The 26,524-nt window shown below is 57.5% G+C and overlaps 6 protein-coding genes across 6 annotated transcripts; 4 read left to right on the top strand and 2 right to left on the bottom strand.

The window, feature by feature from the left end:
- Positions 1-3,194: 3,194 nt before the first annotated feature.
- Positions 3,195-4,704, bottom strand: L226DRAFT_614779 (NAD(P)-binding protein; the record flags this gene model as incomplete). Its single annotated transcript, XM_067686690.1, has 8 exons — positions 3,195-3,739; positions 3,799-3,936; positions 3,991-4,035; positions 4,087-4,183; positions 4,247-4,314; positions 4,377-4,492; positions 4,543-4,616; positions 4,675-4,704. The coding sequence occupies 8 exons, from the start codon at positions 4,702-4,704 to the stop codon at positions 3,267-3,269; spliced, it is 1,041 nt and encodes a 346-aa protein (XP_067533180.1). The 3' UTR covers positions 3,195-3,266.
- A 713-nt stretch (positions 4,705-5,417) lies between these two features.
- On the top strand, positions 5,418-8,533 carry L226DRAFT_561798 (uncharacterized protein; the record flags this gene model as incomplete). The annotated part of the gene is made up of 16 exons (XM_067683457.1): positions 5,418-5,564; positions 5,658-6,084; positions 6,218-6,287; positions 6,346-6,512; positions 6,572-6,711; positions 6,775-6,953; positions 7,133-7,210; positions 7,266-7,316; positions 7,348-7,386; positions 7,451-7,473; positions 7,544-7,617; positions 7,678-7,756; positions 7,818-7,869; positions 7,971-8,167; positions 8,245-8,286; positions 8,352-8,533. 16 exons carry the CDS (start codon positions 5,418-5,420, stop codon positions 8,531-8,533), a joined length of 1,947 nt encoding a protein of 648 aa, XP_067533179.1.
- Positions 8,376-12,125, bottom strand: L226DRAFT_537107 (uncharacterized protein). Its single transcript, XM_067681257.1, has 12 exons — positions 11,882-12,125; positions 11,783-11,831; positions 10,799-10,894; positions 10,662-10,746; positions 10,516-10,606; positions 10,077-10,463; positions 9,640-10,020; positions 9,426-9,585; positions 8,918-9,373; positions 8,846-8,857; positions 8,738-8,789; positions 8,376-8,681 (listed from the first exon to the last, which is right to left on the bottom strand). Exons 1-12 carry the CDS (start codon positions 11,909-11,911, stop codon positions 8,597-8,599), a joined length of 1,884 nt encoding a protein of 627 aa, XP_067533178.1. The 5' UTR covers positions 11,912-12,125; the 3' UTR covers positions 8,376-8,596.
- A 45-nt stretch (positions 12,126-12,170) lies between these two features.
- L226DRAFT_537106 (uncharacterized protein) lies at positions 12,171-16,748 on the top strand. Its single transcript, XM_067681256.1, has 5 exons — positions 12,171-12,873; positions 14,208-14,471; positions 14,522-15,227; positions 15,284-15,431; positions 15,491-16,748. The coding sequence occupies exons 1-5, from the start codon at positions 12,487-12,489 to the stop codon at positions 16,602-16,604; spliced, it is 2,619 nt and encodes an 872-aa protein (XP_067533177.1). The 5' UTR covers positions 12,171-12,486; the 3' UTR covers positions 16,605-16,748.
- Positions 16,749-18,673: 1,925 nt separating this feature from the next.
- L226DRAFT_537104 (MFS general substrate transporter) lies at positions 18,674-21,741 on the top strand. Its single transcript, XM_067681255.1, has 7 exons — positions 18,674-18,843; positions 18,903-19,045; positions 19,133-19,202; positions 19,838-20,084; positions 20,176-20,341; positions 20,425-20,775; positions 20,853-21,741. The coding sequence occupies exons 1-7, from the start codon at positions 18,779-18,781 to the stop codon at positions 21,257-21,259; spliced, it is 1,449 nt and encodes a 482-aa protein (XP_067533176.1). The 5' UTR covers positions 18,674-18,778; the 3' UTR covers positions 21,260-21,741.
- A 1,073-nt stretch (positions 21,742-22,814) lies between these two features.
- On the top strand, positions 22,815-25,049 carry L226DRAFT_511753 (uncharacterized protein; the record flags this gene model as incomplete). Its single annotated transcript, XM_067678314.1, has 3 exons — positions 22,815-23,681; positions 23,741-24,496; positions 24,580-25,049. 3 exons carry the CDS (start codon positions 22,815-22,817, stop codon positions 24,856-24,858), a joined length of 1,902 nt encoding a protein of 633 aa, XP_067533175.1. The 3' UTR covers positions 24,859-25,049.
- Positions 25,050-26,524: the final 1,475 nt, after the last annotated feature.

Raw genomic sequence — 26,524 nt, 5'->3', positions numbered from 1 at the left:
GACTAAGTGGCTGCATCAGGTGTACTATCACAGGATGATGTACCTTCCGAACAAAAACTCCACCATTCCCGAGCAAGTTATCGTCGACAGAAAGGCACCCAGGGCGGGAGCCATTCAATACCTGTACGTTCCCTTAGTGGACGCTCGCACTCAGCCACGCTAAAACACGTCCTACGTAGATCCGACGTTTGCGACCACAATGGGCCGTGCGTACCGCCACTCTGCATATGCGCCATAAGGCAGGAATGGTGCAACAGGCGGTGCGGGTGCTTCGGGCGTTGCGGTGAGTCCTTTCACACCTCGCTCCCTCTCACTACGATGTGACGGGTCGACTTCGTGCGTTCAAGGCGCGCGCAAGGGATGTACCTGCGAAGACGGCAAGTGCCTCGACAATGCCGAGGTCAACGGCGACCTCAGTCGACTCTGTCCGTGCATCGATGCTGGATGGGAGTGCAGCCCTGAGCTATGTGCTGGGGTGAGGTACGTACCGACCGCGTGTGTCTGTTTGAGAGAGCGTGGTCGTTCTGACCGTCGGGGCAATCTTCTAGGAACAGTGAGTTCATGCGATATAACGCGTCGCGTCGCGTCTCCGGCTGGTTCTGAGCCGTCTCGGTAGGGAGACTGAAGAAGAACATGAAGCACGCATGCAGGTCTATGTATCTGCAAAAGGACAAGAAACCGGTATGTTCGAGCTCCATCTCATCACACATCCGGCATCTGAAAGACCCGGGCAGACCATCGTGGTGAAACAAGCCACGTTCGGCCTAGGCGCCTTCGCCAACGGCAAGATTCCCGCAGGGACCTTCCTTGGAGGTACGCTTTTCGTGGACGCGGAGCAGAAGCCCAGCTCACCTCGCCATCTCAACTTCCAGAGTACATAGCGGAGAAATACCCGCTTGCGGACGAAAAGTCAGTCATCGTCATTCTTGCTCTCCGTTTCTACTTTCCCCTTGCTCGTCAAACAACACGAGCTGAGCATTCCCGGCCGCCATACCAGGATCGACAGGGCGGTGCGCAGGGTCAACTGGCACCGCGGGCTGAACTACATGTTCTCGCTCAACGACGACAGCGGCGTCCTCGACGCCGCGACGGTCGGCGACCCGACGCGGTGCCTGAACGACTCGCTGAACAAGGACGATCTGAACGTCAAGGCCGAGCGTGAGTGTCCCGTCCCCTCTCTGGCCTCCCCCGCCGACTCTCATCTCGGACATGGCGCAGCGACGACGGTGGACGGGGACATGAGGATATATTTCTGGGCGTGTGAGTGTCTTCTTTTTGGTTTGGTTCCGCCGAGGGTGCTGAGGGTAACTCCGGTCTCCAGTCAAGGATGTCAAGAAGGACGAAGAACTGCTATTGGGCTACGGCGAGGGATACTGGGCGAACTATTTCGTGTCGAATACTGACGAGGATGAGGAGACGCTGGGCGATGAGGACCAGGTGGATGCGGATGACGAGAAGGACGAACTCGAGGATGGATGGAGGGCGTGAGGCCATGCATCTGACGACTACGCAAGGAACACAGTACGTTAACTAATTCATGCGACTTCTCTGGTGTTGCAGCGGCGAGCCACTCTGATATCCCGGACACTTGGTATCCCTTGCCATTATACAAGGTATCTATCTAGTGGGGTAACCCGATCTTGCGTGGTGGCATAGACAAAATCCAGGCTTGTGCAAGTTTATCAGGCATCATGGTTCTCTTTTGCGCGTTCTTCGCAGCGTGTGTACGTTGTCTAAGTTACGTGCCGTGCTTACCTTCGTCTACAAAATGATGGCACATTCCCTCTTATTAGCTGGGCGTACGTTTGTGTGGGTGCATATCAATTCTTATTGACACCGTTACATGACCCAGCGCGATGCGATACCGACACGCCCGCAAGTTCACCTTCGATGCTCAGTGCTCACGCATTCATATGTTCACCGTCTACGTAACGACATCCTCGAGCGGATGAACGACATGCCACTACCAACGGAGATCGTCTGGAATGGTGACGACGCCCGCCATCCCCACCTCCCATTCTCCGAGCCACGCCCTCTACGATGATGGGAAGACGCGGTCTCCGTTCCCTAATTGCACCAATCAACTATGGCCAAAGGTCGTCTATATAACAATCGCTGGCCGAGTCTTCAAGCTTCACCTCCTCACCTGTCAACCCCAACCTCCTCGAGCTGAGCTCACTGTTTCCATCTCGTCTTCCACTCTTCTCATTTGTCTATCCATGCACTGCATATCCCTGACCATGGTTGCAGCCGGTCTGCTCTTCGTCCAAGTCTCTGCCGCCGCTGTGGGCTCGCAAGCGTCGCGTCGGGCTTCCGCTCCCTCAGAGAACATCCGAGTCCCAGTCAGACGTGTATGTAGCGCCTACGCGTCCTTTCTCTTGCCAATCCCGGCCACAACTTCACGCACGAACTGACAATGGTCGACGCGCAGCAGGATGACTCCGGCGTTGCGGGCATCAACTTTTGCACGGACAGCAAATCCGAGCACTGTTTCTTCCGCGACCCCGAGTTTGGCACCTGTGTTGATCTTGAACGAGAGGATCCGCAGCTCTTCATGGCGATCGTGTCTGCCAAGGCGAACGAATGCACCAGGTGCTTAGGTCAGTGTCTTGTTTCCCTCCGTTCTTGAAGCTCAATACAGTCGCTGACATTGGGATCGCATCGGGTAACGCGTTTCAGCATTCGGGTAAGTAACAAGTCACCCACCTCGAAGCCTGAAATTGACATTTGGCCTCTCATACCCTTACCAGCGACGCTTCATGCCAGTATGAGTTGGTAGAGTTCGCACCCGAGATCCCTACAAATGCAGTGACATTGGGCCAAGACTGGGCTTTCCGGACCGCCTCATATGCCTGCTATCGTAGCTGCAATCCCGGTGACGATGGCCAAGAGTGAAGGGCGGTCTGGTTGGATGGCGGAAAGACTGCAATGTCTCACGTGGCCCCCAGCTTGCGTGTCGATGGCCAAGGGTTGTGGTCGAGAGGTCTTCGCCTTGTCTGCACATGTTATTGTATGATCATGGTATTCCGCTGCGCGAGCACTGCTATGCGTACCGAATTTCGGAGGCATCATAGATCATCCGTCAGGATCTTTTCCCGCAGTAAGTCGTGTTCTACGAGTATACAGGTTACTCGCGCCACGCTGTTGTTCCGAAGACAGGTGTCTGCTGCATCAATAACTCTGAAATCGACCAGCCCTCTATATTGCATACTCTCAGATCATACAGAGTCGTTACACAGTCGGCTGCGTGTCTATCGCGGTGATGCTCAGCTCCACGACTTCTCCACTTCGAGGAGCGACTTGATAGTCTCGTCGAGAGTCTCCTTCAACCCGATATACTCCTTGATACCGAGCACCTCCCGGGCGCGCGTCGGGTCACTTTTTGATAATGGACCGGGCAGCGCAGGGGCGTCCTCGAGGGTCGGGAGGCGGTCCTTCAGCTCGGGATAGTTCTCGGCGACGTACTTTACGACCTCGGAGTAGATAGTGACCTCGGGAGCGGCAACGATGAACCGCTTGTCACGGACATCCGCGCCCGGAGGAATTTTGGGGAGCTTCAGAGCGAGGATGTGCGCGCGAGCCGCGTCCGTGACATGGCAGTACTCTGGAGAAATCTGAGGCGGGAGAGGGCGCCCAGATTTTCCGGCTATGAGCTGGTAGAGCATAGAATTCGAGCCGAGGGAACTGGGGCCGTTGCCTGGGTGCAGAAGAAACTTTCCGTACAGGAAAGGCGGATTGACTGAGTGGGTGAGCAATCAGTTATGCAAATCAAACGCGAGACGGTAGTAGGTAACGGACTGGTAGCAAGGTCAAGCTCAGGATGCTCCTCGGCGAACTTCCAATCAGCTTCTTCGGCAAGGATCTTGCTGCCGAGGTAGGTGTAGAGAGGATGGTGATTCCCATTGATGAGGTCCTCGCGATCCGCCTTGCCGTAGCCTATGTGTGTTCGTTTGTGAGAGAAAGCCAAACATACAGTGGCGGGTGACTTACTCTTCTCTGTGAATGTTACACCGGTGAAGACGTCCTTATTGTCGGCTGTTAGGAACATGAGCACACAGATGACGCTATAAAAGCAGAGCGACTTACGGTCGAGGAGCGTGGCCCAGCTACTGGTCACGACGACCTTGTATACACCTGCGGCAACGGCCTGACGGAGCACGTTCAGCGTGCCTTCGACTGCACTCTTGAGTCGAATATATATGCGTCAGAAGCTGGGCATCTACCAAATAACCCAGCAGTCACGTACTTGGATCTGTTCGACAGGAGCCGCCTTCCCAACTAGGGGCGAGGCAGCATGGATGACTGCATCGACGCCTGCAAAGGATGGTCGAGGGTTATACTCAGTGCTCTGTTTGTCATAGAGACATTGAACGCACCTTTGAGGGCGGCGGAAAAGTCGCTGGTTGCTATGTCGTCGATCTTCACGGCTTCGAAGTTCTGATTGGACTTGAAGTGTTCGCGGAGAAGGTCGATCTTGCCACCACGTGCGGTGCTGCTTCGGGCTCAGCCGACTAGTGTAAATGCGAGCTGGAAGTTTCTCACCCCCGGACACGGTAGCCATCATCGAGCAACTGCGTCACGATGTGGCTGGCAAGAAAGCCGGACGCCCCAGTAACCTGCAGTCACGTCCTGCCAATCAGCCTCACAGAGGGATGAAACAAGCTAAACACGTACTAGGATCAAGGCAGGGAGAGAGATGGACATGGCTGGTTATTGCGGTAGAGAGGCTGGAGAGGCAGGAAAGTCGAAGTTCAATGTTAATACGAGAGTGTCGAGATCCCGGCCTTTTAAAGTCGCAAGGAGCGGCTACAAAGCATATAATAAATAGAGTCGGACACCGAGGGTTTCTTACGCGTTGCCCATACTTCTCTTGTGCAACAGTCATCGAGGTTCGGCGGGGACTTGCGGGTCAAGTGAGAATCCAGTATTGGCACAGAAGACATACGCAGGCCAGGTCATCTTCTGTATTAATAACACTCAACCTCTGGTGGCCGAAGCGCGATGTGGAAGGTGGTATCGTGCAACGAGCGCTCGATGGCAAGAGCAGGGGTCGGGGATACCCTCGGCGACCGGCGATTGCCCGAGGGTCATACATGTCGATTTGCCATAAGCAGAAAACCAACAACATCGACCAGCTTAGACGAGGCTGCGACCGGAAGTACTCATGACAACAGTCTCTGGTCATAGCGATTAGTATTCCCGCGACAGTGCCATGGCCGACTTCAAAAGCACTTACGTGAGGCCGGCTAGCCATGACTGCGACTCGTAGATTGCGTGAGCACCAGAGGAGAATTTGCAGCCCAAGAATATCGAGGTTTAAATTTCAGCATTCATGAGACGCAACTGAGGTCGGAGTTTGAGTTCGAGGAGGTTCACCTTCAAGCTGGGATGGCTTTTCGCTGCGTTACCCGATCACAATGTCACGCCTGGTCACACCCTGGCTAAGACACGTCGACGGAGCCTGCCCGTTTGACTCGTTCTCCTCTCCAACGCTCTTCGCTCTCTTCAATCCCCTGGTCTCTTTATCAACGATACTGCGTTATATGGAAGAAGATGCGGATGAAGTTAGTAGGCGTGAGTGGTTGTACGCGCAACGTGTCCTCGAACATCTGCGTGTGCCGCAAATGATTACTGAGGCATACCGCACTGCATGGCAGGCCTTCTATGATTGCGACCCAGGGTACTGCGGGGATTTACTGAACACTTTGCAAGCCCCTGTCTACTGTATAAATCTCGCGCTTTCCGACCGGCTTTTGGAGGATTCGTCAGATGCCACAGGGCCGGTGCAAGTTGACTCTCCAGTTGTGTCCCGCGGGCTCTTCCAATCCGTACCTATTTCATACTCGAACCTGGACGATTCCGACTGTCTTCAGATAGACTGTCTGAGTTGCACCGTTCTCATATCAAGCTTCGCATATCCAGAATATGAGTCCTGCACGCCCGCCATACGGAGTATTTCCAGCCGCCGCGATCAGCAGATATTGGAATTCATCCCGTACGCTGATGAACCTGGGTTTCACGGGGCTGCATACAGTGCTCTGTATGACACGTTCGCTTGGCAGACGTCCTGGTACGACGTCGACTGTGAGTTATTTCTACTTTGTCTCTCGTATCCGCCCCTGAAGATAAGACGGTGGGTGTCAACGTTCAGTCAAACTCATCGCGCTACATGCAACGTGGTCCCTGCACAATGCAGGGATGTCTCTCATGTCGATAGATGAACAGCAGATCCCCTTCTATCCTATGGTCACCGGTAGCGCCGGGTTGCTCTCGACTCTACAGAAGCGGTATGCACGGCTCCGCTGCTGTATATCTGACATTTGTTGAGACTTTCATTGCGCATAGCGACCTCCTTCGTTGGGGCACCGCCGTCCCAACGGATGAGTTGAACATCATTCGAACGGTATCGAAGCAAGGGACCCAACTGCCATCCTTGTGGAAATCTGTTCGCTCCAGCGATTCAGTGTTCTGTCGCAGCACGAACTGCGTCGAAGCGTTGTGTACGATGCACAGTAAGCAAGCCTTCTCCGAGTCGCAGCCATGCTTTAGTGATTATCGTTGATTACTACAGAACACCCTAAAGCTCCTCTGACGCATGTCAGGCATAGGAAGGCGAACGCGGAGTATGAAGAGGCGATGTATACCAGACAGGCAAACAGGGCTAGTCCAAGTTGTCATGCGAACTGCTACCGATCCGAGCAGGATGTCACAGTACGTATCGTCGACATATGGACTCGTACCCAATCTGAGGCACCATGAACATGCTTACGTCAGGACGACGACCCGCTGATCGTCAACAGCGATGTCTGCGATGTGCTCAAGCTCTTCCCCGATGCCCCTATGTGCAAACTCGCGAGTCTCTGTCGCGTTGACTGCCGGGATGTCAGTGTCTCCACCCTCGGCTGCACCACAGGAGTCGAACGCGTGCTGACGCGGCACGCCGTAATCTGCAGGTATATCACCACCGGCTGCTCTTGCTCCCCACGGAGAGTTCCTCTATTCCTCAATATGCAGGCGACGATGGCATAGAACCAAAAGAACAGTTAAGACGTCCCGCAGATCCTGGCTCTGACGGTGCCACCACTCATAGCATGCAATCACAGGCTTGACCCGTATCTCTGTAACCACGAAGGACCCTGCAAAGTCACAATCTGCACATGCGCCAGAGACAGGAGACGATGCAGCAGGCGATGCAGCTGCGCCGCACGTTGTCAGTTCTCCACGCGAGGCATGCCCGACCCCTTTACTGACGCGATAATGCACAGGCGCGATGCGGGGAGGCTGTTCCTGCAAGCATGGCATCTGCAAGACACATTGTCCGTGTCACGCCAATGGTTGGGAGTGCAGCCCTGATTTCTGCATCCGCCCCAAGCTCAAGTATAATAAGTATGTCCGCGTATGAGGGCGTCCGCAAATCTCAGAGTGCTCACGCTGACTCTCTGACCGACAGGGCGAGGATTACTACTTCGCACAGTAAGAACCTCGCTATATATCCCGCGCAGCGGCGTCCAGTGCTGGCCTTGCTGAGTCATCCCCTCTGCAGCGAGGAACCAGGAGTACCGAGGCAGCCTCAAGCATTTCTGCAAATTCATGCCCATGCAGCGCGAAATACAACCGGTCCGTCTTGCGTACCTCTCAGATTCATGTGTACCGACTGACAGGATGGTCTCATCTCAGGCCATCGCCGTCTCGCAAGGATCATACGGCCTTGGCGCATTCGCGCAGAAGAATCTCGCCAAAGACACCTACTTGGGAGGTACGTACGGTATGCACCCGACTGTTTTAGAGCTTACTCGTACTCAATCCGCTCATCACAGAATACACCGCCGAGATGTTCCCCGCGCTCCATGACCCCAAGGATCGGAGGAGGTACGTTTCCTTATCCTCCATCTTCCCGTCTTGTGAACCCGCCGGTGGCCTCAGTAAAAGCGAGTACTAGTCCCGAGTGCCAATCTCATGCTCGCGACCAGGTTCGACAGGGCGGAACGCAAGATCCACAGACACCGCAAGCGGAACTATCTGTACACTCTTGACAGCGAAGACAACGACAATGATGAAAGCAGGACGGGCTCGACCATGCTCCTCGACGCTGCGACAGCCGGCAACCCGACGCGATCCTTGAACGACTCGAGAGGTGCGACCGAACTGCTCAATGTCGCAGCGCGCAGTGAGTGGGCTTCCCATTCGCCCTCGCTGTATCCCTGACAGTGGTTCGTGACTAACTCTGATACCCACCTTGCCCAGCGGTTATTGTGGACGGGGACAGACGCATCATGCTCTACACGAGTGAGTCCACGCTCTCCGCTTGCCATTCGGGCTGCGTACTAACCAACAGTCCTGATATCCCCTAGCCACGAAGGTCGAGGCAGGCCAGGAACTCCTGCTGGGATATGGAGAGAATTACTGGATCCCCGACAACGAGCCGAGCAGCGACGAGGAGAGGTTTGACATGGCGTTACTGCACCGAGACGACACTCGGGAGCTCAGCAAGGAGATTCGCACAGCGTACGACGACGAGAGGGACAATGCATAAGTTAGCGTATGTTGTACAACAGGATATCGACCGTATGCCGCAGTGCAGAAACCGGGATTCAATTTACCATCCCCACCCGGCCTGCTGCAGGAGCGTGTTCGTGAGCTTCTCTGGGGCAGGAGGTAGAGGGAGTGTGCTTGGTCCGCCACTGGAGACATGCAGCGTGAGCAAGGGACAGCGCAGCATGGCAATACAACCACTCACGAGTAGAAGCCCTTGATGAGGTTCTCGACATCTTCCGGGGGCATCTTGATATCTGCACAACATCATCAGCTCTGATTCACCGTGTTGCCGCGCGCCGTTTGTTCTTACATTTCTGCGGGTCTAATAGGAGACGGAGGCACGATCAGCTCATGTGAAAAGACGGACGGCCAGCACACTCACTCTTGCTAAACTCCTTCCCCAAGTTCCTCTGAATAAACCTCTGCAACGACGGCACGACGAGCTTCACCGCCTCGTCCGCGACCTGCGCCCGGCCCTCGGGGTCGTCCGACAGCACCCGCGCCATCTGGTGTCGCTCCGTGACCTCGTCGAGCAAATCAAAGAACCGATTGAACTTCTCCTTTACCGCGCTCTTCCCCTTGTCCTTCTCGTCGATGAGCGTCTGCAGCAGCGGCGAGAAGTTCGCGTCAAAGTAGCCCGCCTTGGCCATGCGGAAGTTGCTGTTCAGCAGCTCCTGCGCGGGCGGCGAGAGGATCGCGGTGATCGCGGAGCGCTCGACGAGCAGCTGCGTGCGCAGGAAGGAGATGTTGTTGAGCAGGAAGATCGCGCCGAAGGCGGGGCGCTTGCTCATCCGCGAGAGCGCGAGGAGCGACTGGATCACGGCGTTCACGACGTCGTCTGCGCGCGGTGTGTCAGTCAAGGCGAGAGACAAGGCAGGAGGAGGACATACAGCTGAAATGCTCGACGACGGTCTTCTCGTCGACTTCGGCGGGCTTGGTCTTCCCAACCTGCGTGCCCTCGCCCATCCTCCAGTTGCCATCACCGAGCGTGAGCAGCGCAGATGCGGCGGCTTCTTTCACAGCCAGCAGTCGCTCCAGGAACGTCACAGTCTAGGTATAAACAATGTCAGCGCTCAAGCTAGCAGCATACAGGCCGCTACGCACCGAGATCGTGAACTCCGCGAGGCCCGCACCTGGCTCCCCACCTTTCCCTAGGCCCGCCATCCGGATATCTGCAAGGAACTCCGGGAAACTCCTGAGACACGACGCGCGGATGGAATGAAGGCCCTCCTTGAGCTCGTTGTCCTTCCGGTCCGCGCGCTTCGACATGATCTCCGTCCACGGAGTCTGGTATGGGCTGAGTGACGCGTACGCGGAGAGTGCGAGGAACGTGTTCTTGTTCAGGTTACGCTTGATCAGGGACCCGAGCGAGCCAAGCGTCGAGGTGAAGAGCGTCGTGAGGGGCGTGATGAGGGTGGCGTATGTCGAGCTGAGAGCGTTGGGAGAGTTGAGAGGGGCAAGCTCGGTGAGTAGGCTGTACTCCTCCTGCGCGGTGGGCGATCAGTCGAACGGTGCGACATACAGGTAGAACGAAGACGCACGTTCGCGACGCTGAGGAGGTCCCGCGTCCATTTCCCAACTTCCTGGCCGGCAGCGACGCCGTCGATCGTCTCAGCTCGATCGACGACGCGCTTCCCGAACGTCTCCAGGCACTTGCGCACCCACGCGCCGCGCATGTCGCCGTAACCCTTCTGTGCGTCCTTGAGTGCGGACTGGATACCAGGTGCTGCAGGATGCGATGGATACGTCGCGGGTAGAGGGAGGGTGCGGAGGAAAGCGACGAGAGGTCTGAGCGTGACGAGCAAGTGTGCAGGGAACGGGACTGAAGAGAACTCCGAGCCTCCGGGAGGTACGCCAGATGACCCCTCTGCTACGAGCTTCGTATAGAGTTGGATGAGTTTCTTCGCGCCGCTCTCCACAAGTCGTGCCTGTGAGACAGTCGTTCAGAGTGAGGTGTAAGCCTGTGGGTAGAATCCGGACCTTATCTCGCGAGTCGGCACTGTTGAACGCGACGCTCGCATTCATGCGCTCAAGCACCTCGGTGTATGCGGTCAGTTGGTTCGGCTGCGGGCTGGACACACAAGTGAGTTCGTACTGCTTATGCTTCAATCTTTACCGATACTCACCCTCGCAGGATCAAGGCTTCCTCCGCGGCAACACCTTCATGGTAGCTCGCAATCTCGTCGATCTTCAGCAGAGCACTATCGATGTCTTGAAGGACATGTGGTGAATCATAGACAGAAGGTATGGAGTAGGCACGTACTGTTCGCCCTTCTCGTAAGTACCTGTGTTGAGGTGTACAAGGGCAAAATGGACTTCTCGAGCTTGACTAGGCGGGTATCGAAGCTGGACAGTATTGCTGTCGAAGAATAGCTGTATGAGATTCATATTTTGTCTGCTTGTTGCTATGAGACCATAGTCAAAGACAGTGAGTCGCCTTTCACCGACGTATAATTCGCAACTCAGAGTCTAACTCGCTAAGTCTGCGCATCGCGGATGCGAGCCATCCGAGAGTAGTCGCTACGTCAGAAGTAGACTTGGTGTACTGTCGCGCGTGGCCGTTGGAGACTCGTCCACTACCATCTGAAACACTGCACACATGATGGAAGAAGTTCTTCGATTGAATCGTTGAACCTGTCGCGAGGTGCGTGCACTCTCCGTGCGCTGGTCAATCGCACTGACTGGCAGACGGCGACAAGGAACGGAGATGATAGCTCCTTCCAGGCGGTTGTTGTGTCTCGCAAATTCGGCAATACATAGTTCTCACTTTCGATATATATCTTCTCCTCTGCCTCTAGCTGCGTCTAAGGCAGGACCATGGCTGAGGTACGAGGAACCCGAAGCGGCACGAGCCTCGTCGACAGCCTTGCTTCTGACGCAGCTGGAGGCTATTCTTCCTCTCCCCTTCCCTATCTCATGAGCACGTTCAGAATGCCATACGAGGCGAGCTCTTCGCGACTTGGATGCCTTCCTGCGGCCCCGTAGGAGTCTTGAGAGACCGCACTCGCGTCCATCTCTTACGGGTAAGCCTCTCACTGCCCTTACTAAACCTGTGTAGTACGCCCTCGTGCCGAGGCTGCATAGACACAGATATTAGTCGTAAGAGATGCCACACGCAGACCTGCCCCGAGTCCTCTCCTGCGCGAATAGGATGGATCTCTTGTGGCAATTAGAGAAGGTAATCGAAGTGCACGCGAAGGACCTCTGCTCGTCCGAGCGCAAACGATATGTAACCAGGGTTACTCACAGGTCATCCGCTGCGAGATTTGCCTCGTCTTGTTCAGGTTCTGCTCCAGCTGGGGCCGAGTTGGCACGCTTGCGCCGCAAGAAAAATATACGGACTCACCAGCTCTATCTCTGCAGTCTCATCATCCATATTTCTCCGACGGGTATCCTCCGAGGTCCAATGGTATCTTCCGGGTTGTGTTAGGCGTGAAGTATGGTCGTAACCAAGGCTAGTGAGTCCGAGTCGCTAGAGATTCCCGAGCTTCCAGCCAGCAAGGACGTCCCAGGATCGTAACAGAGCAACTTTCCGCGCAGAGGTAGATAGTAGGAGTGGTGACGGACAAGAAGCAAGACGCCTCGCCCGCTTCGCGCTGGGTGCGAGCTCGGAGCCGCCGCCGCCACCGCGCGCGACTTGCAAGAGACCATCATCACAGAATTGACTCGCGTACCCCCCTTTACGCTCGCAATCACTCGACGCCCACCGTCGAATCAGCAAGTATTGAAGGTAGAGTAATTATAACAGCTGCAGCACGTCGAGTCGCCCAGACTCTTCGTGCGAGTCTCCTAGCTTCTTTCACCATACCGCTCCGCTTCCTCCCCTCCATCTCCCTCAAACCTCCACCAAGCTCGAGGGCCCTTTCTACGTCTCTGCTACTTCTGCGCTCTGCTGTAGTTACTCGAACACTCTACATCACTCACGCCAAACGAAAACAAACGCAAGTCAGCATGTCCGAGCCACCCCACGCCGCCTCTCCCCCTCTGGTCGCCGGCTCGGAAAAGCCTGAGCCCTCTGAAGAGCTCACCCAGCTCTTCTCCTCTCTCAAGCTCCAGGACGAGGATTCTGACCTGATCGATGCCCTCAAGAGACTCTCGAAAAAGTCCCCCAAGCTCGTTCGGTCGACAGAGTACGAAGCCCCTGCCGACCGCAGCATCCGAGTGCGAAGCTGGAAGATGAACGAATTCAAGTATTACGACATCCCCTCGCCATTCCCTACCCTCGCGCGCGGTCTCTTCACGCAGGACGTCAAGACCGCGTCCGGAGAGACGAAGAACCGCATCGTCGCGCGAGGGTATGACAAGTTTTTCAACATCGGAGAGGTGCCGTGGACTACGGTGAGTGCCAATTCTATCTATCTCCCCGTTGGGTACCGTGGATACGTTACACCTATATCCTTGCATCCAGTAGTCTCGAAACCCGACGGTTAGGACCATCCAAAACGGGACAGGAAATAGCACAGAACGGAGGCAGAGTCGGGTCGCGTTTCTGTCTGGGTTCTTGTCCATTCCCTTTTTCGGTAACCCTGGTAGAGATCGCCTATACTGTCTGGTTTTTGACTAGCAGCCAGTACGCCTGTGCGTATATGCGCATGCACTGCGTCCGGCTTGTCTCGAAACCCGACGGTATAGGCGGTCTATGAACGTCAGATCGACTGTCCGTCAGACAATCCGCCGGACAAAGGGCCGATATCCTTGCTATGTAGACGTCACGAGTTCCGCTCTGCACCGATAGAGCAGCTCCGTCTTTCCCGTCTCCATGTTAATGGAAACCGTTCCTCCATCGACGCTTGGCTGCGACGATACTTCACTTTCCCTCTCAGCGTAGCCCCCGTGCTTGCCGTCGTGCTATGATTGTCCTGTTCACGTACTCGTTCCCTCCCTGCGAATGCTCGCAGGTCTGGGCATAGCACCGGTGGGGAACAGGTAGGGTAGACGGGCGGGTTTGCATGGAGAGCTCGCATTCTTGGACTCAGGATGGGTCTCAGAGAGCGTAGCTCTTCCTACACGGGTAGCCAATCTCCCATCCATACCCGTATCCGTCACGGGTTTCCGCAGGATGGTTGGTGCCTACGGCCATACGCATTTGACTCGCCGCAAGGCATGTCGGCGTGGCGTAGCGTCTAAGCTTGTGATCTTCGTCTGCGGACAAGCATCCCAGTCGCTCAGACGTTCTCCTCTAGTGACGTTCGTGGTGGCGTGCGGCCTCCTCTTGAGCCCGACCCCTTGTGCAGACCTGTGTCCTGTACGGGACTCTGCCCCGTCCTCCGTCATATGCGCACCAATACATGTTGTGGTCCTGCATGGACCTCACCGTCGATACTACAAGCATTCACGCGATGGCCAACACGGTGCCGTACCGGCGTACACTCGGGAGTCGTCGCGACTTGGTTTTGGTCATCGCGCGAACGTTCATGGAGGACATCGAGCTAGTTGGCGAACCCGACACTCATGCTATGGGAGGCAGAAAGCATGGATTGGATTGCAGACAGCGCGAGCTGTCAGTTCCAGGCGGCAACCGCGAATTTCACCAGACGGCCTGTTCTGTGCCATTTCCTGCCCTGTTTTGCACCGTCTGGGCTCGAGATTAGCGTTCTGCATCTCGCTGGGACACTCCACTCATTCTGTCGATCGCGCAACTGAACGCAGTACTGACGCGTGCTTCTTCGCAGTGGGAATCTCTCCAATCGCACACGCGTGCCCCGTACATCCTCACGCTCAAGTCCAACGGGTGCATCATCTTCATCGCCGCGCTCACTCCCAGCAAACTCCTCGTGACCTCCAAACACTCTCTCGGTGCAATCAAAGGCAGCGACACGGAGAGCCACGCGCAAGTCGGCGAGCGGTGGCTCGGCAAGCACCTCGCTGCGGCCGGGAAGACCGAAGAAGAGCTCGCGAAGACGCTCTGGGACAAGCAGTGGACAGCGGTCGCCGAGGTCCGTCTGTCGGTTTTTGAAGACTAGGGTGATTCTGACTCAACACACAGCTCTGCGACGACTCGTTCGAGGAGCACGTCCTCCCCTACCCGCCTGAGAAGACCGGTCTGCATCTGCACGGTCTCAACGCGTGCACGAAGGCGTTCCACACGCAGCACCAAGACGTCGTCGACGCGTTCGCGCGCGAGTGGGGCTTCATCCCCACGCCCTCGACCGTGCTCCAGACGATCCCAGAGGTGAAAGCGTTCACCGAGGAGATCGGGCGCAAAGGCAGCTGGAACAACGAGCCGATCGAGGGGTTCGTCGTGCGCACGCACGTCACCGAGCCGCCGACAAAGGGCGGCAAGCCGGTGTCGGCGTCGCCGTACCCCGCGGGGAGCTCGTTCTTCTTCAAGGTCAAGTTCGACGAGCCGTACATGATGTACCGCGACTGGCGCGAGGTGACGAAGGCGCTGCTGAGCAAGGGCGCGAGCGAGGGCAACGTGCCGAAGAGCAAGATGCGCCGGGCGGAGACGAAGCTGTACGTGCGCTGGGTCATTGCGGAGATCAAGCGCGACAAGAGCCAGTTTGCGGAGTTCGCGAAGGGGAAGGGCATCATCGCGACGCGGGAGCGGTTCCTGCGGTGGATGGAGAGCGAGGAGGGGAGGAAGGCGGAGCATGCGGCGGAGGTGGTCCCCGAGGAGACGGGCGTGCGCAAGGACGTCGACATGAAGTCTGGCAAGACTATCATCGTCCCGGTGGCGATTCCTGGTGTCGGTGCGTGTTACCGTGATTTGTTGTCGTTGGCGCATGCTGACGAGTTAGGTTGACAGGCAAGACGACGATCGCAGTCGCGCTGGCGTACCTCTTCGGGTTCGGCCATGTCCAGAGCGACGACATTAAGGCCAAGAAACCAGCGCCGATATTCATCAGGAACGTCGTGGACGCGCTCAAGACGCACGACGTCGTCATCGCAGACAAGTGAGCATCCGCGTCTGAGCCCTCGCAGTCCACAGCACGCTAACCACACACACGCACAGGAACAACCACCTGAAGCAGCACCGCGAGCAGCTCCGAGACGCGGCGAACAAGTTCGACCCGCCCGCTCATCTGCTCGCGCTCTACTGGTCGTTCGACATCCCGCCGGCGACGGTGCACCGGATCTGCGGGGACCGCATCCTGGCGCGCGGGGAGAAGCACCAGTCGCTGGTCGCGGACGAGCACAAGTCGCACGAGGACGTCGTCTGGCAGTTCCTCAAGAACGCCGAGGAGCTCGCGGACTCGGAGGCGGACGCGGTCGTCGCGATGGACGTCGAGGAGCCGCTCGAGGACGCGCTTTCTCGCGCGGTCGGGGCGGTCGTCAAGTACCTCGGGCTGCCGCAGCCGGATGCGGAGAAGATGGGCATGGCGCTTGCGGCGGCGAGGGCGTACGAGCCCAAGATCACAAGTAAGAAGGTAGACGGGAAGGGAAAGGCAAACGCAAACGGCATTGCAGGGGGGGCCAAGGGCGGGAACAAGCAACAGAAGGAGAAGGCTGAGCAGGCGCAAGGCACTCCCAAGAAAACCAAGGCGCCCCCCGCCCCGCGGTACTACGGCATCCTCGCCGAGGTCGACCTCAACTCCGTCGTCGGGTCCGCCATCTCCGCCGCCTCGGCCCAGTCGCAGCTCCCGAGCACGGCGCTCCAGTTCTGGGACAAGCTCGTGCTCGAGAAGCGCGTCCAGTCGCGGCCGCACGTCACGCTCGTGCACTCCAAGACGCTCTCCGTGCCCGCGGAGGGTGCGCTGTGGGAGCGGTGCCGGGCCCTGAGCGCGCTCACCCGCCCGCCGCTGCTGTCCTTCCGCCTGGGGCACGTCGTGTGGAACGAGCGGATCATGGCGTGCACGGTCGTCGACCTCGCTGCGTCGGCGGACGAGGACGACGCGGAGGCGCAGCAGGCTGCGGTGAAGTTCGTGGTGGGCTTGGGGGAGGAGGTCAAGCAGCGGCTGCATATTACCGTCGGGACGCGGGGCCCGAATGTTGCGCCGGTGGAGGCGAAGGATTTGGTTATGGAGTGGAAGAAGGGGGAGGGGGAGGGGAAGGAGGTCCCGGGCGTGTGGGCGGTCCCGCTGGAGAATGTTTGGGTGAAGGGGCGGGTGAAGGGGCTGAGTTGGTAGGCTGAGTTGGCGTGGATGGTGAGATGGAGATGAAGACATGGACGTGCCTCGGTGCTCGTCTTGGGGATGCAAAAGGCCGCAGAAAAATGGAAGAACACGATGTAAAATGTATACCAAGTACTGTATCTATAGTTGACCGGGACGCACACAGCTCTATGCGTAGTCTTAATCCCTCACAGTCCTAATGTGAATGATCAGGTGCTTATGCTCTACGGGATCCCGACTTCGCGGGAGAACGTGAATACTTCGTCTTCGTAGATACTTACTCGGAGCTCCCGAAGACCCTAGTGCAGGATAACCGTTGAGATCCCCCCCGCTCAGTCCCGAGTAGCCCCAGGTTCCTGGGTTGCAGTTGGAAGCCCTAGTCAAGTTCGGATTCGACTCATTTTCCTCTGCCTTATATGTGCAAGTTATAGTTCATGGCCAGGAAAGTTCGAGAGGCGTGGCGTAGCGGACCGCGTCTTAACCTCAGGACCATATCACGATCGGACTTGTCCACCCAATTGACAGTTGACAGAGTATGTATGTACGCGGTTGATGATCCAGCTTGCAAACCTCCGTAGAGATTCCAGAAAGACTCAGTGGCATCGCTTGGCTTCAACGGGCTTGTACTAAGTGCATACTGTCCACAACTGTGACGTGTCGCGGGCATCGGGATCAAGGTACGGTGGCACTTTGACCATGGACCTCCACGTCCAGGGGCCAGCCTCGTATCTCAGCCCATGCATGGCCTATCGGTACCCTTTGGTTTGCAATCAAGTCCAAGCCGGCGGGTTCGGACCGGGTCCGGGCTGGGATTGGTGCAGGATTGGTGGCTAGTTAGTAGCGTGAGCCACAGCGAGGAGTTTGCACCTCAAGGCCCTCAAGGCTGAGATAACGGCGTGCTTATTAGGCTTCGCCAGGTACCGGCAACAAGGCAACTAGCACGGTTGGTACGAGATGACTCACCGAGTGCATGCTTCACGCCGATACGGGTGATACAGACGTCGCTGGCAGAGCAGAAAATCTGAGAAGGGGAGCGTACCTATTGTTACTTAATAGCGCAACAGCTGGCTACTGTATCAGCCGTCCAGAGTCGAAACAATTTCGCGCACGCGAGGTCGACATGGGGATGCACGCGGGCGTTGTGGAGTGGACGAGTGTGACCGCAAAAGATGGCATGCGGGCGGGGTGCCTTGATAAATCTGCATGGCCATCTGGCCGGCGGGGATCTCGTGCCTCCATATTCTTTCGCAGGCAGTGCCACCACTTGTCGAGATCGGGCTTCCCCAAGTATTTCAGTATTTCTCGCGGCTCTCCAAGTATATGCCGCCTGCAGCGGCGGACCAGAGGGGCGAGACAACGTTAGGCCAACGGAGCATCGTTCCCCGGGACCGGTGTCGACGGAGCATAGGTGCACAGCGCGACTGTGACCGCCATATGAAAGCAGATTGGCCTGCGCCCTGCCGCGAACGGCCGCGAGCCCCACATGGCGGTGCTGGATGAGAATAGTATGGTGATGGCGATGGGCAGTGGGGTGGGGATGTCGCGGATCCCAGACTCAGAGTGTTACGCGGGGAGTAGAAACGATGGCGGGTCGCAAAACGAGAGCTGCGAACAGCACAGGTGGCTGGAGCGACACAAGGTGGTCTTGGGCGGGTGCATGTGTTCGCCGGTACGCGCTCATGAGGGTACATGTACACCACGGTTGCGGCTATCGTTATCTGCTTCTGTAGCGTTTGCTAGTTCAGGTACGTTTGTGCAGCCGTGCGCTGCGGGAGCGCGGCGGGGCGCATCAGGGCGAAGATGGTGGGAGCAATACAGTAATTACATAGGTGCGTTCGCAGGTCCGAGTCGGCAGGGTGTGCGTGCGAGATGGAGAAGACGTCGGGGGACAGCATGGAAGAGCAGCGTTTGAAGGTCATCTGAACAAAACAGAGTTGGATCGTGGCTGGAAGGAGGACTCGCGAAGCCGAGTGGGAGGAACGAGCGTATGGGACCACCAGGCCTGGTGTCACGCCCGCATCAATGGCAGCGCGGTCACGCCGCCGTGGACCATGTGGATGCACTTATCTTCTCGCCTCCACCCACTCAAACTATAAGAACCTTCGGACGCCTGCCATGCCCGTCGAGCATCCGCCCCGCTACCAGCCACCACCTCTCTGCTCGCACTCGAGCATTTCCTCGGCGTCGCAATGGTTCAGCTACCGGTATGGTACACCACGCCCATGACGCAGGTTGTCCTCGTCGGCATTACCTGGTCAGCATCCCAACCCGTTCCGTGCTCTATAATCCATCTCATGCATCTCTTGCCTCTAGCTTTGCCACTGTCGGCATGTTCAGTGCAGTCTCCAACTTGGGTGCTGGAGGTCTTAGCAACATTGCGCTCTCCGACACCTCCAACGGTGTCCTCTACGGCTGCTTCGCCGTCACCGGTCTCGTCAGCGGTGGTATCAGCAACCGTACGTGCCTGTCCTTTCTCCTCTCGTTATCCGCAGCCTCGACTGACTAGTCCTTGCCCTGACTTGACTGCCGATGCTCGCCTCCAGTCCTCGGCCCTCGCCTCACCCTCTTCATCGGTACGCTCGGTTACGCCCTCTACGTCGGCTCCCTCTGGTGGTACGTCTTATCTCCCTTCCATTCATTTCCTGCGTATCCCTGCCACATTGCCTTCTTTCCCCGATCTGCTCGAGTTTCTTTGAGCCCGTGGCCCGCCCCATCTCCGGGATGGTTCCCCTCTTCCCCGCGCGTGTGCGAGCCTCCGTGATGTCGGGCTGCCACTGGGTCATACGCATGCAGTCCCTGCATCGGTAGCTTCATGGCCGTCGCGCATCCCTCGTGCTGCTACTTCCTCCGTCGCCAACTTGACAGATCGTGGCATTAGAGGGAACGCATCACGTACTGCACCGACATTTTCGTGATCCCGGGGATGCAATTGCTGGGTCTCGATTTTGACATGACTGCGCCGTGTTATCGTGAACGCTATGCGGTCCGGTACCCTCGCCAGCGTCCCACTTCTCCACAATGTGCCGTTCGGAAGTTTCACCTTGAGCGGCGCGCTCTTACCAGTATCCGGAGCAAGGATAACTTCTTTCGTTCGCCGTTCATCCCATTATGAGGCTCCGTTGCGTCGGATGGCCTTCGCTCGTCCGCACCGGACCCTGACATGCGGATCTATGTTATCTTGCTATCTCGTCACGTCCCTGCTCTATTCCCACTAGGAGCAAACATGCTGACCTCTCTATCACTATCAGCTACCAGACGCAAGGCACGGGCTGGTTCGTCATCTTCGCCGGCGCACTCCTCGGTGTCTCCGCCGCGCTCCTCTGGTCCGCGCAGGGTGCGATCATGATGTCCTACCCGCTCGAGAAGGACAAGGGCAAGGCGTTCGCCGTCTTCTGGGCCATCTTCCAGTTTGGCTCCTTCATCGGCTCCATCATCGCCCTCGCCATCAACATCAGGTCTGGGGGCCTCACCGCGGTCTCGACGTCGACATACATCGTGAGTACCCAATTAATTGAACTGAACATCTTTGTTCCGCCCGAGTGCGGTTTCTCACACACCCACGTCCCCCTTCCGTCCACTGCTGCAGGCCTTCCTGGTGATCATCTTCGTCGGTGTCGCCTCGTCGTTCTTGATCCTGCCCCCCAACCGCGTCATCCGTTCCGATGGCACCATCGTCAAGCTTGAGGCCGCCTCGAAGCCGCACGAGGAGGTCGTCGGCATGGCCCGTCTCTTCAAGGACTGGCGTCTGCTCGGTACGTCGTACTTTTGACACTGACAGCGCACACCACATGCTCACTGCTCACGATGGGATCACCTGTCCTAATTCCGTCTCTAGCGCTCGCGCCCATGTTCTTCGCCTCGAACTACTTCTACGCGTACCAGGGCGCAGTGAACACGGCGCGCTTCGACGGCCCGACGCGTGCGCTCAACGCCGCGCTCGAGGGCGCGGGGGCCATCGTCGGCGCGCTCGTCATCGGGTACTGCGTGCTCGACCTCAAGTGGTTCCACCGCCGCACGCGCGGCTACCTCGGGCTCGCGGTCGTCACCGTGCTGACGATCATCGTCTGGGCCGTCGGGCTCTCGTGGCAGGTCACGTTTACGCGTGAGGACGTCACGGCGGGTCGCGCGAACCGCATCAACTACCACGACTCCAATTATAAGGGCAAGGGCGCGCTCTACTTCTTCTGTACGTCCTCTTCCTCTTTTCTTGTGTCGTTTCCTAGTGTTCGTCGATGCTGACTTTTTGCTTGCGCTGCCTTGCAGACTACTTCGCGGACGCGTGCTACCAAGCGCTCGCATACTGGATCATGTCCGCGCTCACAAACGACCCCTTCAAGCTCGCGCGGTACGCCGGGCTCTACAAAGCCCTCCAATCCGCCGGCTCGGCCGGCTCGTTCGGCATGGACGCCGTCGCGACGCCGTTCCTGAACGAGCACCTCGCGTCGTGGCTCATGCTCCTCGCGTCGTTCCCGCTCGCGCTCGTCGTCCTGCACACGGTCAAGGAGACGAACTACAACGACGAGCATATGGACTATGTGGACGATCTGAAGCGCGAGGCGGCGGAGCTGGGGCATGCGCCCGGCCCGGCTCCCGCGGCGGCGGCGGCGGCGGAGGAGTCGTCCATTGAGAAGGCGAGCGTGGATAATGGCCCTGGGGACGTGAAGGCGTAGGTTGTGACTTTCGCCTGTTTTCGCCTTTTTCGCCTTATTTGCCGTGAGGACCCGACAGGGAGATGATGCGTGGATGGCATTGGTGTGGAGGAGCTCTTGTTTGGGATTTGGGATTGGACGCGTTTCCGGACGCGGTTAATGTACGCATTCACTGCACTCGCTCTACCGGCTCACGAGTCACGACGGAAAGTTATGCTATTTCATGAGGGGGCGCGCACGACGGTGTATAATGTATTGACGTAACGTAACGTAACGTACGACGGTGGCTACGTGGTGGAGGACCGGACCTCTTCTCGTTACTGCATGATCGATGACCTTTGGAACCTGGGATACATACATACATACAGACCTTGCTTGTTACTTGTACTGTGTAGGATATGGACGTACTGGCTTCCCTTCTACTTTGGCACGGATGGATGGTGGTTTGTTTGTTTGTAGGTTTTAATGACTTCCTCTCTCCCTCACTCTTCTCTCGCTGTGGCCTTGGGCGGGACGCCTCCATCAAACACGAGCTTCCTCAGCCTGGTTCTCGAACTTCTGACGTTGACAGGCGTGCGTCGAAGACAAGAATCGGAAGAGCCTCCAGTCACAGTACTTACTCTAGTACTAGTACTTACCGCCGGTCCGCCTCGAGGGCGAAGGTTTGACTTCACCTCCGCGCGAACGTCGGATCGATCAGCGTTGGCCTTCCGTACCACGCGCAGGCTAAAAGTCTAGGTCGGCAGAGTCTCCATATGCATGTGCGCAGTTGGCACCTGGCTTCGATGAGCCATGTGCCACGGCTCGCTATCGAACGCTCCCCACAGTATTGATGCACGGAGACGCTACTGGCACTATCACCGACGTTTTTCCGCGTTGGCGTTGGTGCCAGGCGAAGCTGGAGCGTGAAGTTGAACTGTTTTTGTGCGTGCTCGCCTTTTCTTCCTTCCACTGCTGTACGAGTGGGTAAGGCGCCTGGCATGAACACGGTCACGTTCTCGGCGCGTGTGGTTGGCGACGCGATCGAGGTTAGAGTTTGGGCGTGTTTCACTCGTTATGAAGGGCCATGTTCAAAGCACGCTATATAACTGAACCTTTGGGGGCACAAACTCGTGTATTTGCAGCTTGATGTGGCGTGCGTACGTCTGAGCCTGCAATGAGGACATTAGATTGCCGAACCTTCGAGTTGGCAGCGGTCACATCTATAACAGACACATTAGTCTTTGTACACAAAACGTTGCATTTGCTTCACATGCAAGCAAGTAGCAGTGCCTTTGGGGATTGAGCTGCGCAGCGATGCGCAAGGTGAGGTTAAGTATCTTGGTGCGGGCGCCTGAGGCTCTGCAAACTTGCTGCGAACGGTCACCATCCTCTATGTACCATGCCTGTTCGTAAGATGCACATACACACAGGTTCTGTCTACTTGGCTGGACCAACGACCACATAGCTGCGACCCCCCTCAAGTGCACTAACCATACAAGTCTAGTCACCACTGCGGCCCCGAACAACTCCCACGGGCTGCGATCGCCACAATCGCGTCTCCCCCGCCCATCCAGGCTGTCCTCCTCCCATCGCGATGGCGCCCCAAGCGCGTCCTCCCCACTCTCGCACTCGTGCAGCCGCCCCCAGGTCGGGCGGCGGCGCAGGCGGCAGCGGCGGGCGCAACGGAGGCGTCCTTCACCCCGTCGACACCAACCCCGCCGCGTACGACCGCACGGACCCGTTCACCGCGCTCAACGTCCTCCGCAAGCTCCTCTCCGCCCTCCCCTCGCGCCTCGGCGGGTGCCAGTACAAGCTCAGTCCGGAGGAGCACAAGCTCACGCTGCACTTGCTCACCGTCGTCGAGCCGTTCGTCGGGCTCGCCCCGTGTGCGTCGCAGCGCGCCCTCGCCCGCCAGCCGACGGAGATCTTGGACTCAATCGTGTTCCACATCGACGCGAAACGCGACCTTCTCGCCCTTGCTTTGTCGTGCAAGAGGCTGTACTCGGTCGTGTTCCCGAGACACTACGAGTATCGCGTTATCAAGTGCAAGGCGAGCGCGTTGAGCGTGTGGAACCACCTCGTCGTGCACCGGTCCCTGGCGCGGAACGTGCGCAGGCTCGAGATCCTCGACGAGCGCGCGGGAGAGGCGGAGCAGGCTGTACCCTCGGGCATTCTCACTACGGACACGGACTTGGAGTCGACGGATGACGAGCTGGCGTTGCACGATAAGCAGGAAAGGTTCGTCGTGTCTGCTCTTGCGAGGATGACGGCCCTGCAGTCGTTCAAGTGGTCCTGCAACCATTCCCTCGTCGCCTTTGAGCGTGTCTGGCCGGCCCTCGTGAAGTGCCAGACCGTCAGCGAGGTCGAGGTTAACGACAACTTGATCTTCCAGGCGCTGCCTGTCGACGACTCGGACGCGTCCACAGCTGTTGTGTCGCGCAAGTCCAAGCAGCGCCCTGCGGTGGTATGTACTCAAGTCTCGTCAGACTTGGCTTTCGTTCACCGTTAGCCATCGCCCAGCTCCTTGACTTGAAAAAGGTCGGGCTGCACGGCGCAAAGAGCACATTCGGCGCGTCCAAGAACCCCGACCTGACGCGCATCTCCTCGATGCTGCACAGCTGCCCGAACCTCGAGGCCCTCGACATCAGCTATCTCGCGCGGCACTCTCCCGGCTTCTTCAACCCCGTCGCGGACGACTTCCTGCTGTGCGGCCGCTGGTCGTCCCTGCGCTCCCTCACGCTCACGAACCTCTGGTGCACGCCTCACGCCGGCCTCGACGCAGCCGCATCCTTCCTGGCTGCGCACGTGAGCCTGGAAGTGCTCCATCTCGACGTCGCCTTCGGCACGGGCGCGAACAACCACGGCAACGGCGTCCTCGCGTCGTTCAAGTTCCCGCCAAACTGCCTCCCTCGCCTGCGCGAGCTCAAGGCCGGCCGGGACCTCGCGAGCGCGTTGTTCATGTGCCCGTGCGACGGCGACGGCGGCCGTCCGCTCGAGACGCTGAAAGGCATCCGGCTCAGCAACTCCCCGCGCGACAGAGTGTTCTTGGAGAACCTCAGGGCGTTCGGCACGCAAGTCAGGCGGCTCGAGCTTGCGGGGTGGAGCGAGATGGAGGATGTGAGGAGGCTCGCGGAGTGTGCCCCCCGCCTGGTCTGGCTCGACATTGGGAAACGGGGCGGGTCGGCGAGCAACAGCATCATCGCTGCAATGCCGGGCTGCAGCTCGGGCTCGGGCTCGAGCGCGAAGTCGACGCCCAACCACGTCGTCTCCAACTTCGTGCGTTTCCTTTCCTCTACTCAATGCTCATGCTTGTCTGCATGTCTGCGACGGCTGCTGACTCCTAGATCACTATGCGACAGGGCGAATGGGCGAGCGTCCTCGCGCAGATGCCCGAGCTCACGACGTTCCACGGCATCCGGTTCTTCTACGAGGTCGCGTGCACGGACAGCGCGTCGCTCGCGCTCTCGCTGTCGGACCGCAGCCGCGCGCGCAAGAACGACGAGGTCGCGTCGGTGCTCGCGTGGAAGTGCCCGAAGCTGCGCAGGCTCGACCACTGGGACGACGGCGCGGGCCGCGTCGTGGTGCTCATCAGGGACGCGGAGCGTGTGAGGTATGAGGTTCGGAGGGTCAAGGTGTAGGTTTGGTTTGGGGTTGGGGTGGCTGCTGGAGACGAGACGTACGTATACGGCGTGCGTATGCGTGTGCGTGTGGAGATACCCGGGTACCCGCTGAAGGAGGTTAGGTTCGCGGACTTGGTATATGTCTATGCATATTCTCTGTATCTTCAAGTCCCGGTCGCTGCTATACTTATGCTAATATCCCCAGTGCCTGATGACCTTCTAGGGCGATTTTCATCAAGTTCACGCGTCAAGCCACGCATGCGACCGTCCTATCAAACTCACTGGCACACGGTGTAAACAGTAAGAAAACCGCACTGGCATGCTTGGCAGCGATTGTCGACTACGCCAGGGACACGCTCAGGCCGGTGTTTCAGCGTTCGTTCGCCTCCATCGTTCTCGCTCTGTACTCAATCACGATGGATTCCTACTCTCTGGAGTGGATCGTAGGATGAGCTGGTGCGTTTATTGTGCGGGACTGGTTTTGGAGAGAAGAGAACGGTATCGAAGGCGAGCGGGAAGGTGTTTCACCACCGCGGCAGCTATGTCCGAAGCGCTGAGCCCTTGAACCACAACGGCTACGAAACCTCTGGGCTTAGATCAGGCCAGCGATAGAACAGTCGCTTCATGTACAAAAATTGTAAGACGTTGCAAGTACGCGGAACGGTTAGAACTCGATCATACACTGTTGGTGATCTTGTACTATGTCTGCAGGAGAGTCGACTCGACCGTTCTTCGCATGCCAGTGCTAGCTGCTTCAAGTCTGTTTGTGCCTGAGGTTCCGAGAGAGAGACGTTACCCGTACCTTCTTGGATAGACTGGGTACTTCTAGTTATGCCACAAGAGATTCTGTACCTCCACTATAGCGCCAACTTCTTACTGATGCTGTTCCTCCCTTGTTCGCTGGTGCAGGGAGTTCCTGGGTTATGGAATGGTCGCGACAAAACACTTCTTCATCCCCCTAAAACACGTCTGTACAACCTAGATGCAAGATGGGGCTTTTCTCTTTGAGCAGGAACATTGCCGGGATAGTTAGAACGGTAAGTGAGACTTTGATGTCAGAACGCTTCTCCTGACGACTCCTTGTGTATATGCCTTTCAGGCGAACGAGAACTCTTCTTCAGGTTCAAAAAGAATAAGAGAAACAAGGCTCTTAAATTACTTATTGACGCGTAGAGAGCGGACCGAGCTGTCTGTTTCTCACAGTTCCCCATGACCAAAGAATCCGAAAACGTCGATGCTGCGTGGGTTATAAGTCGTGCAAGGCGAAAGGCATCCGACAGTTCAGCACTGCATGTTCTCCCCAACCGACACAGTGCAGCTCGTCGCCTTCGTTGACACCCTGTGCGTCTACGTCCTCTCATCAGGCCTCTCTTCCAAGCTAGACAGCTGACTTCCGTGTGCCGATGACAGTCATCCATCTGCTTCCGGACCACAACCGTGACAGAAAGCGCTCGACAATCCCTCAGGCCTCTAGGGATGGAGACAGGAGACAGTGATATCACAAGTACGATGGAGACGGTGTAATCTGGAACCTGAGTTACATTCAAACATGGGGCGCAGGGACTTGCTTCGTCTTCGCCATACGCTCGAAGCGCACTTTCATCAACTTTTCCACCGCAGCCTGAGTTTGCGGCGAAGATACCGTCAGTGTGAGCACAAAACGATTTGAAATAAACCGGGGGGG

The sequence above is a fragment of the Lentinus tigrinus genome (genome assembly GCF_003813185.1).
Source record: "Lentinus tigrinus ALCF2SS1-7 unplaced genomic scaffold L226scaffold_22, whole genome shotgun sequence".
NCBI lineage: Eukaryota > Fungi > Basidiomycota > Agaricomycetes > Polyporales > Polyporaceae > Lentinus > Lentinus tigrinus.
The sequence above is the reverse complement of the archived record's forward strand: the minus strand, read 5'-3'. Positions and strand labels throughout refer to the sequence as shown.

Excerpts from the sequence above, each read along its gene's own strand:
- L226DRAFT_537107 (XM_067681257.1), bottom strand. The coding sequence starts at position 11,911 with ATGGATGATGAGACTGCAGAGATAGAGCTG. Across the intron at positions 10,607-10,661 it reads GAAGCCTTGATCCTGCGAGG|CCCGCAGCCGAACCAACTGA; the intron begins GTGAGTATCGGT and ends TTGTGTGTCCAG. Across the intron at positions 9,374-9,425 it reads CGTCGTCGAGCATTTCAGCT|ACGACGTCGTGAACGCCGTG; the intron begins GTATGTCCTCCT and ends CACCGCGCGCAG.
- L226DRAFT_537106 (XM_067681256.1), top strand. The coding sequence starts at position 12,487 with ATGTCCGAGCCACCCCACGCCGCCTCTCCCCCTCTGGTCGCCGGCTCG. Across the intron at positions 12,874-14,207 it reads GAGAGGTGCCGTGGACTACG|TGGGAATCTCTCCAATCGCA; the intron begins GTGAGTGCCAAT and ends GCTTCTTCGCAG. Across the intron at positions 14,472-14,521 it reads AGTGGACAGCGGTCGCCGAG|CTCTGCGACGACTCGTTCGA; the intron begins GTCCGTCTGTCG and ends CTCAACACACAG.
- L226DRAFT_537104 (XM_067681255.1), top strand. The coding sequence starts at position 18,779 with ATGGTTCAGCTACCGGTATGGTACACCACGCCCATGACGCAGGTTGTC. Across the intron at positions 18,844-18,902 it reads GTCCTCGTCGGCATTACCTG|CTTTGCCACTGTCGGCATGT; the intron begins GTCAGCATCCCA and ends TCTTGCCTCTAG. Across the intron at positions 19,203-19,837 it reads TACGTCGGCTCCCTCTGGTG|CTACCAGACGCAAGGCACGG; the intron begins GTACGTCTTATC and ends TATCACTATCAG.